The sequence below is a fragment of the Oreochromis aureus genome, linkage group 15 (genome assembly GCF_013358895.1).
Source record: "Oreochromis aureus strain Israel breed Guangdong linkage group 15, ZZ_aureus, whole genome shotgun sequence".
Taxonomy (NCBI): domain Eukaryota; kingdom Metazoa; phylum Chordata; class Actinopteri; order Cichliformes; family Cichlidae; genus Oreochromis; species Oreochromis aureus.
In genome coordinates this window covers 21,461,828-21,470,869 of record NC_052956.1, presented here as the reverse complement: position 1 = coordinate 21,470,869, position 9,042 = coordinate 21,461,828, and the positions used below count along the sequence as shown (strand labels likewise).

The following is a 9,042-nucleotide window of genomic DNA, read 5'->3' as shown; positions in this document are numbered from 1 at the left end:
TTGTCTAACACTGTCATATGTGAGTCTGAACATTTGCTGTGTCCCCTGCTAACCATGCTGTTATTTCCATCACATACTCTGTGCATAGACCAAAGTGTACTCTTATCCATACACTTATGTCACTGTATTGACTCCATTAATCGCAGGACACCATTGAAAGCACTGCTGCAGTGAAGGTATATTTATAATAAAAAGTTTAGCATGCATTAAAAAGCTCAGATTCTGCTTACTGTACGATGAAGGTGGAAAACAGGTCAGCACAGCATAGTAAGAAATCATCATCAGAGCCCTGAAACAGTAACTACTATTTAAGGATTCTGGTTAACATTGAAATTAATCCCAAATACTAGGCATGTGCAAACAGACATGTTATTTTTATCCATATACTATGAAAAACTTTTGGCTTCGTCTTGTTTTAGTTATTGGTTTGCTTGTTTTCATATTCTACTTCTAAAATTGGATCATCGAAAAAACCCACTTGAAACAATTTAAGAAACCTTAAGCTGAATTTTAATGTAATAATATTCACCTTATTCAAAGTAATATACTGAATCTATGAGCACATGCAGTGGTATGAAGCAAAAATCTAATTTAGGAATCCTGCAGTCTTTGTATTCTTAAGTAAACAGAATCAGGCTTAATATTTGACCCAGAGTTACCAAAACTAATCAGTGAAGTGAAAAAAATTATATATAGTTAAAAAAACTTAGCATGAGAAACATCCTATGTCTTTGGGTAGTTGATGGTGGAGTAGAGGTTGTTGGGATCAGTGGAAACTCCAGCAGGTGAGGAAGAAGCTTTCACAGTGCTGTAGGTCACAGTGTCATCATCATCATCATCATGATCACCACGGGACTTTAAGAAAACAATACAATCATTTCTTAAAGACATAACCTGAGCTTTGAAAATCATGAAGTTATCACTAACATCTATCTATCTCTATGACTGTCAAATTCTTACCCTGGATTTATTCTTGGTCTTCTTGGTGAAGCTGATGGAGGCGTAGGGAACACCATCATCAGCATCACCCTGCACAGTGAATACAACACAATGACTGCTCAGTAATATGTGGATTTATAATGAGTCTGCTTCACATCTGTTTAAGTAAATTCAGCTCCTCATCACATCCTAGTTTCTACTTTTCTCTGTTGAAACTAAACATAACACTGAGTGTAACTTTGTACTGGGAGTAGTGTGTGATCTCACAGTGTCCTGACTGGTCCCAGACTGAGCATCTGCAGAGTTTAAGCTCAGTTCCTGCAAAAATACAGTTTTATATTTAAAATCTTTACAATGTAAACAACACATTTGACCCAAAGGATATTTAATTAACAGATTCAACTTATTTCCCAGTCATTGTTTCTTCCTTTGAACCTTTGAAACTTTGTGTCACTGAACTCATCACTACAGGTCATTTTTAGGCTCAGTCTGGTATGAAACAATAGCGTTAAACGATGGTGACATAAATGACGTGGCTGAGTAAGAACTTGATTGTTTGAAGATTTTAACTCACAGTGTTGTTGCCACATTTTGTTTCATTTTCTGAAAAGAGAAAAAAAGATGAGTTTACTTATGAGTCAACTTATCATAAACTTTAATCTGTGAATGTTTTCACCTTTGGTTTTCTTCCATCTGATGATCACCACAACAGTTATTAAGAGTGCTGCTAAACCCACAGAAACGATGATAAACCCTGAGAGAACTGGAGAGATTATTAAAACATGTTAAACATGATACTGAATTTCTCCACACATAGAGTCAAGCCTCAGTCTGACATCCAGACTTCAAAAGAAGAAAGATTCAGTCTCTACCGCCAGATGGAATATTTGATGCTGTTGTCAGTGTCCCTGCTGATGTCTTTATTTCATCTTTTCTTGTCCACATGTTTGTTATTTTTGATGTTGGTTTAATTGTTGATTTTGCTAATTTGGTTGTTGTCACATCTTCACCTAAAGAAATGCAATAACAACATTAAAGACACCAACAGTAAGAAAAGACTTGAAAGTAAGTGAACAACAACAGAGAGGAAACAGTGGTGAGATGTTTAACAGTCTAACAAGTCTCATTTTTGATGATGTCTCATGTCTGAGGATATGTTCTCTTTATCTTCATACAGCCACTCAACTGTGAGTCTACAGTGTTCATATGTCAACACAGAGCTGTTCAAGATGCTTTATCATTGTTCTCATGTACATACACTGGTGAAGATGGAGATATTGTAAGAGAAAAGCAACAATAGAAAAATGAACTTCATCACTGTGATCATAATTATTGTGGTGTTTCAGTTTGTTGTTCTAACAGGACAGTTTGAGCTGAAAACATTAAGATGTAAATACTCACTGTTAATAACAGACAGATGAATCATAAAGTCTGGACCTTCTTGTGGTCCTGTTGCATTTTTGTACTGTCTGCAGGTGTAACGACCAACATCCTGATCTGTGACCTTCTTTATAACCAGAGAACAGTCTGCAGAAAGACTCAGTCTGTCTGATTTAGGTTTGACTTCTTTAAACTGCTCAAATTCAAAGAGTGATACTGAGCTGCTTGGATCACTGAAGATCCAGGTAGTACTGATACAGTTATGCTGACCTTGTATCACATTTTTACAAGGCAGAGTAACATCATGTCCACGTTCAGCTGTGACAGTTTGATTTTGCTCAGTTGTTCCTGTTGAGAAAAAGAGAGAGAAATGTGAAACATCAAATATGTTATGAATATGAGTGTTATGTTTATAATGTGAAGTTTATTTTAAATACAACACAAGTTTAAGTTTCAGCTTTAGTTTAAAAGACTCAGCTAAAGTCAAAAGTTCATCATGGCTGTCTCAGTTAAAGGAAGACTAAATAACACTTGTGATAATAATGCAGTTCATTAATTGAATGTGTTTCTATGTACACTTACCTTTAAACTGAAGCATCAGTATCAGTAATGAAGACATTTGAATCCATGTGAATGCAGCCATCGTGCTTCTCTGTCTCTCTCAGTCTCTGTTCTTGCTCTCACGTTCACAAATGAGACTCAGAGATGAATACAGCATCAACTTCCTGCTCACTTCCTCATAGTGACATCACTCCTTTTCTCTCCTCTTGCTGAATAAATTCAGTTCATAGCTTTTAGGCATTTGTATCTCCCTCTCCCTCTTAATGTAGATATCAAATGAGTAAAAACCTTTAAAATAGTTATTAACTTTTATATTTAATGCCTTTAGCAGACTCCCTTGTCGACTGTACAACAGTGGAAACTCTCAAGATTAACAATAAAATAGAGGAAGTTAAATGTGTGAAGACTGTTAGATGGGGTAAGTGTTTACATGTAGCTGTTCTTTAAATTTGTTTTATTATTAGAAAATAATGTTCATGGAGATGTTTGTCTGCACACATAAAGGAGTTAAGGATTAAAATTATTTACACACTTGAATTTGAGTTCAATTTTTAGCATTCTAGCAGCAGCTCAGAACACAGATGAGGTGTGTTAGTGGTCTGAGACGTGTTTGTTCCTCATTGAAACTCTGAAGTCATTCATTCTGAGAAGTGAAGGGAAAGGTTTTTGGTGAGAATGTGGGTACAACATCAGCAGAGCTCTGGAGGTTTCATGATGACCAGATGAACCAGATTAATGGTTAACACATCGATGAACGTGAGACTGAACTCTCTTTAGGATGCACACTAATTTCAACACACAGCAGGTCCTTATATTTTTTTTTAATGCTGTGTAAGTAAAAATTTGGAATAATATTAATATTAAGGTTTTATTGTTGAGATTACTCCCAATTTTTACTTACACTTTACTTACACACCAAATTCAACTCATAGGCCATTTTTCCTTTTAACTTAATGCTGTGTGAGTATAAATCTTAATCATGTAATATTTACAATAAAATCAGATACATGTTAGGAAATGTTGCAATACAAGTTCAGTATAAACAGAGCTGTTCAAACCAGCAGAGTAAAAGTTTAATACTGAATAAGAAAGAAAAAGAAGTCAAACTCGAAAGAATAATAGATGCTAGATTGTACTGTGGTCTGTGATGGATGGATCAAGTGTCTGTGAGAGAGAGAGAGTTTGAAAACACACAATACAGTTGATGACAAATATGTTTTTCTATTTATTCTTATTATAACATAGCCAAACAAATACAAAAGAAAATACTGAAGTTATAATTTGGATCATCACATCTGTTTCTCTTTGTAAATGTAATAAAAATTCACCTTACAAAATTAAGCACAAAGACAAACAATCAAATGCATAAGACAACATTTTTACAAGAATAAAGAACCTGTCATTATGATCTCACAGCTTTACCTTTAATAAACATCAGCAACCGCAGATTAACTAATTAGGTTTTTTTTGTTCCTTTTTTAAAATCTGTCTTGTCCGAAAGCATTCACAGTCACAAATATGACCTGAATCTTTATTGTGCCAAACACATTTGTTTTACCAAGAGGTGCTAAATAAAATGTCTGAAGCCTGCCTTTCTTAGTTTTTATTTTATTTTATTTATTTTCATTGTTATTCACATTAGATTATGTGTAATTATTAATACAAGAGCTGACAGGCAGGGAAATTTAAGAGGTAGAGAGAAGAAAAAGAAAAAAGGGAGAAACTGAGAAAAGAGGAAAAAAGGGACAAAGCACTCATAGCTAAATTCAGTGGATCACCAAGAGTTGCACCTGTGAGAAAACATACAAAAAGCAAGCAGCACCTCAGAAAAGACACACACACACACACCATGTGTGTGTGTGTGTGTGTGTGTGTGTGTGTGTGTGTGTGTGTGTGTGTGTGTGTGTGTGTGTGTGTGTGTCAAAAAAAAAATCAGACTTGATCGTAAGGCTAAGACGCTACAAAAACACATCATCACAGGACTGTTCCTAAGGCCCCCTCACCTCCGCAACTGTGTCGCACAAGAGTCAAGGCTCAGCACGTCTCAGACTTAGACACACACACACACAGACACACACAGACACAGACACAGTGTTTTCAACAGCAATGGGCTAATTTATGTGATGAGATGATGTTTGAGTTGTTGATCAGTGGAGTCTGACAGAAGCAGAAGAGTCTCCAATATTTTCATAGTTCAATCTATCTTCACCCTCATCATTATGCTCCTGTGGAAAACAACACAACACACTTTAGATTCTCTCTGATATTCATACTTTGTGATATTGTTTTACTCATTTGTCTGATGTTTTCAACTGGGTATTTAATTTGGAGTTGAACATGGTCAGCGTTTATTCCTATCATTAAGTTATTTTTTGTATATCAACCGTGTCAAACAGGAAGAGATACCACAAAGAGATTTTGCTCTATAAAGTTAGAGAGGACTATTGAGTGTTCAAACTCTGTTTTTTCCATCTGGGTTTTGTTTCCTGAAAATACTAAATTAAAAAAAAAAAAAAAAAAATGGACAGTAAAGAGTTAAACTCAAAGCTCTTGTGTGTAAAAGTTTTATCTGTGATGTTCTCACCTTTACATTTTATCCACATGTTGACTGTAACAGCAGATATTAAGAGAGCTGCTAAACCCACAGACACAATGATGCATCTCAACAAATACAGAAAATCTGAAAAGACAGAAACAATTTTGTTTTTAAATAAGATAAATTACATTTAGTCTTTAAAGATGCAGTGATGAGGTTTAAATGTGTTTTTGAATGGTTTTAGTTTCCGCAACCTTGCATCTTGAGCTTTGGACATTTAAGTTCTTTTTGCTATCAGACTTTCTATTTTATGAATTTTTGGTTTGTTTATGGCTTACAGTCATTTGACTTTTGTTTCCTACTGCAGAATTGATCTTGATTTATTAGCTGTGCTGTTTGTGTATGTTGCCACAGAAGATAAACACCAACTATAAAAGGTATCCAAATCAACTAATGCTATTTTAAAAGATATCCAAAAGTAAAATAAAAATGTTTCCTTTTCATGAAAATTAAAGTGTCCTGAGCTAATGTATGAAGATTTACAAATAAATCTAAATTCTGGGTTTTACAACCATCACTCACATTTCCTCCTTCATTAATTTTTGGAAGGTTTTGTGAGTCGTCAAGACCACCAAATTCCTTGGTGTTCAACTGGCGGAGAACCTCTACTGGTCCCTCAACACCAGCTCCATAACTAAGAAGGCCCAACAGCGTCTCTACTTTTTGCTGAAGCTAAGAAAAGCCCATCTCCCTCCATCCATTCTCACGACCTTCTACAGAGGGACTATCGAGAGCGTCCTGAGCAGCTGCTTCACTGTCTGTTATGGTAACTGCACTGTATCAGCTCACAGATAGTGCGATCAGCTAAAAAGATCATTGGAGCATCACTTTCCTCCAGTACAGACACCTATTGCACCCGCTGCATCCGCAAAGCCACCAGCATTGTGGAGAACCCCACACACCCCTCACACACACTCTTCAGCCTGCTGCCTCTGGCAACAGGTACCGGTGCTTTCAGACCCACACTGCCAGACTGCAAAACAGTTTCTTCCCCGAAGCTGTCAGGCTTCTGAACACTCAGTGACTGGACTGACACACACACACACACACCTTCATACATCAAGTTACTTTGTGCACAGCGCTCGGTGTTTTTGCTTAACCAACTGTCATTGTTGCACTTTTCGATTGCACTGTTGAGTCTGCGCTGTCTTGTGTCTGTATCGTTCTGTTCTGTCTGGTGTTGCACTGTTTTTGTTTCGTTTTTTTGCACACTTGCACTTTATGTAGTCCTGTGTTGATTGTCTGTCATATGTTATATGTAGCACCATGGTCTTGAAGGAATGTTGACTCGCTTCACTGTGTACTGTACCACTGCACGTGGTTGAAATGACAGTAAAAACACTTGACTTGATTTGAGTCCCAGTGATGCCAGGAGTTATATTGTCTGGCGGCCCTTTAGGAGGGACTAGTCACAAAAGCTGCAGAGGAATCGTGGTCTATGCAATCCACATATAGAAGAAGAGGATGGTAGTCGGGCTTTGTAACACTGTCAACCTTCAGCTTGACATTTAGATTTATTTCATGGCACAGGGTTAAAGAAGTAAAAAGATGTGGGTGAAACACTTTTTGTTGCAAAGCTGCAAATTAGCAGATCACGATAAAACAAACACAATAAAAAGACATGTTTTAGATATTTGCAAAACAGAGCACATGTCTGTCAGTTGAATAATAATAATAAAAAACAGGTTACAATTTACAATTTTACAATTTCAGCAGCCTGATAACAGTTGGAAAACTGTTCTTTTACATCCTCCTGGTGTGACAGAGGATTCATTTATAGATTTTCAATGACCTGGAGCAGGTTGTTGTTTGGGTGGTGAGTGTCTATATCTGAATAATAGAAAATTTCCACACAGAGACAACGACCAATGTGCTAACTTTAGATTCCAGTAAACCACAGATGAACTGGAAGGATTATTAAATCATGTAAAACATCACACTGAATTTCTCCACACACAGCTAAGGCCTGACCTGGATTGATTGTTGCCAATGTCCCCTCTGATGTCTTTACTTCCTCTTTTGTTGTCCATATGTTTGTTGTTTTTAATGTTACTTTAATTGTTGATGTTGTGGGTTTTGGTGCCAGCTCTTCACCTAAGGAAATGCAAAAACAACATTAAAGACACTAACAGTAAGAAAAGACTTGAAAGTAAGTTAACAACAACAGAGAGGAAACAGTGGTGAGATGTTTAACAGTCTAACAAGTCTCATTTTTGATGATGTCTCATGTCTGAGGATATGTTCTCTTTATCTTCATACAGCCACTCAACTGTGAGTCTGCAGTGTTCATATGTCAACACAGAGCTGTTCAAGATGCTTTATCATTGTTCTCATGTACATACACTGGTGAAGATGGAGATATTGTAAGAGAAAAGTAACAATAGAAAAGTGAACTTCATCACTGTGATCATAATTATTGTGGTGTTTCAGTTTATTGTTCTAACAGGACAGTTTGAGCTGAAAACATTAAGATGTAAATGCTCACTGTTAATAACAGACAGATCAATCATAAAGTCTGGACCTTCTTGTGATCCTCCTTCTGTTTTGTACTGTCTGCAGGTGTAACGACCAACATCCTGATCTGTGACCTTCTTTATAACCAGAGAACAGTCTGCAGAAAGACTCAGTCTGTCTGATTTAGGTTTGGCTTCTTTATTCTGCCCAAGGTTAAAGAGTGATACTGATTGTGTTTTACTTGAATTACTGAAGATCCAGGTAGTACTGTTACAGTTATGCTGACCTTGTATCACATTTTCACAAGGCAGAGTAACATCATGTCCACGTCCAGCTGTGACAGTTTGAACAGTTTGTTGTTGCTCAGTTGTTCCTGTTGAGAAAAAGAGAGAAATGTGAAACATCAAATATGTTATGAATATGAGTGTTATGTTTATAATGTGAAGTTTATTTTAAATACAACACAAGTTTAAGTTTCAACTTTAGTTTCCAAGAGTCAGCTCAAGTCAAAAGGTTAAAAGTTAATCATGACTGTCTCAGTTAAAGAAAGAATTAATAACACTTGTGATAATAATGCAGTTCATTAATTGAATGTGTTTCTATGTACACTTACCTTTAAACTGAAGCATCAGTATCAGTAATGAAGACATTTGAATCCATGTGAATGCAGCCATCGTGCTTCTCTGTCTCTCTCAGTCTCTGTTCTTGCTCTCAGAGATGAACACAGCATCAACTTCCTGCTCACTTCCTCATAGTGACATCAGTCACTTTGTCTCCCCTGTGTCCAGAGGAATTAATTTATTTAAGTCAGCTTGATAACCTCCCTCTCTCTCTTATTGTAGATATTAAATGACTGAACAACTTTTAAACATTTTTACTTTTATACTTCATGCAATTTGCATGAAAACTTGTCAACCTTTTCGAAGGACTGTACAGAAGTTTAAGATATCTTGATCAAAAATAGGAGAGAGGAACTTAAATGTGTGAAGACTGCTAGTAGAGATAAGATTTTGCAGTACTTTAGCTCTTCTGTGCATATAGTTTATTATTAGAAAACAGTCTCATGATGATGTTTGTAGACACACATGAAAAGAGGTCAAAAGTCAGAAAAC

General features: G+C 36.3%; 2 protein-coding genes across 2 annotated transcripts; both read right to left on the bottom strand.

Annotated features, from left to right (window-relative positions):
- Positions 1-328: 328 nt before the first annotated feature.
- LOC120433254 lies at positions 329-3,004 on the bottom strand. Its single transcript, XM_039599243.1, has 8 exons — positions 2,902-3,004; positions 2,341-2,667; positions 1,812-1,949; positions 1,616-1,702; positions 1,514-1,542; positions 1,207-1,257; positions 961-1,029; positions 329-855 (listed from the first exon to the last, which is right to left on the bottom strand). Exons 1-8 carry the CDS (start codon positions 2,960-2,962, stop codon positions 724-726), a joined length of 894 nt encoding a protein of 297 aa, XP_039455177.1. The 5' UTR covers positions 2,963-3,004; the 3' UTR covers positions 329-723.
- A 1,732-nt stretch (positions 3,005-4,736) lies between these two features.
- On the bottom strand, positions 4,737-8,688 carry LOC120433258. The gene is made up of 5 exons (XM_039599249.1): positions 8,544-8,688; positions 8,217-8,303; positions 7,448-7,570; positions 5,465-5,560; positions 4,737-5,105 (listed from the first exon to the last, which is right to left on the bottom strand). Exons 1-5 carry the CDS (start codon positions 8,602-8,604, stop codon positions 5,098-5,100), a joined length of 375 nt encoding a protein of 124 aa, XP_039455183.1. The 5' UTR covers positions 8,605-8,688; the 3' UTR covers positions 4,737-5,097.
- Between the last annotated feature and the right edge of the window lie 354 nt (positions 8,689-9,042).

Excerpts from the sequence above, each read along its gene's own strand:
- LOC120433254 (XM_039599243.1), bottom strand. The coding sequence starts at position 2,962 with ATGGCTGCATTCACATGGATTCAAATGTCTTCATTACTGATACTGATG. Across the intron at positions 1,950-2,340 it reads TCATCTGTCTGTTATTAACA|GTGAAGATGTGACAACAACC; the intron begins GTGAGTATTTAC and ends GCATTTCTTTAG. Across the intron at positions 1,703-1,811 it reads ATCAAATATTCCATCTGGCG|TTCTCTCAGGGTTTATCATC; the intron begins GTAGAGACTGAA and ends TAATCTCTCCAG.
- LOC120433258 (XM_039599249.1), bottom strand. The coding sequence starts at position 8,604 with ATGGCTGCATTCACATGGATTCAAATGTCTTCATTACTGATACTGATG. Across the intron at positions 8,304-8,543 it reads ACTGATGCTTCAGTTTAAAG|GAACAACTGAGCAACAACAA; the intron begins GTAAGTGTACAT and ends TTTTCTCAACAG. Across the intron at positions 7,571-8,216 it reads TTGTGAAAATGTGATACAAG|GTGAAGAGCTGGCACCAAAA; the intron begins GTCAGCATAACT and ends GCATTTCCTTAG.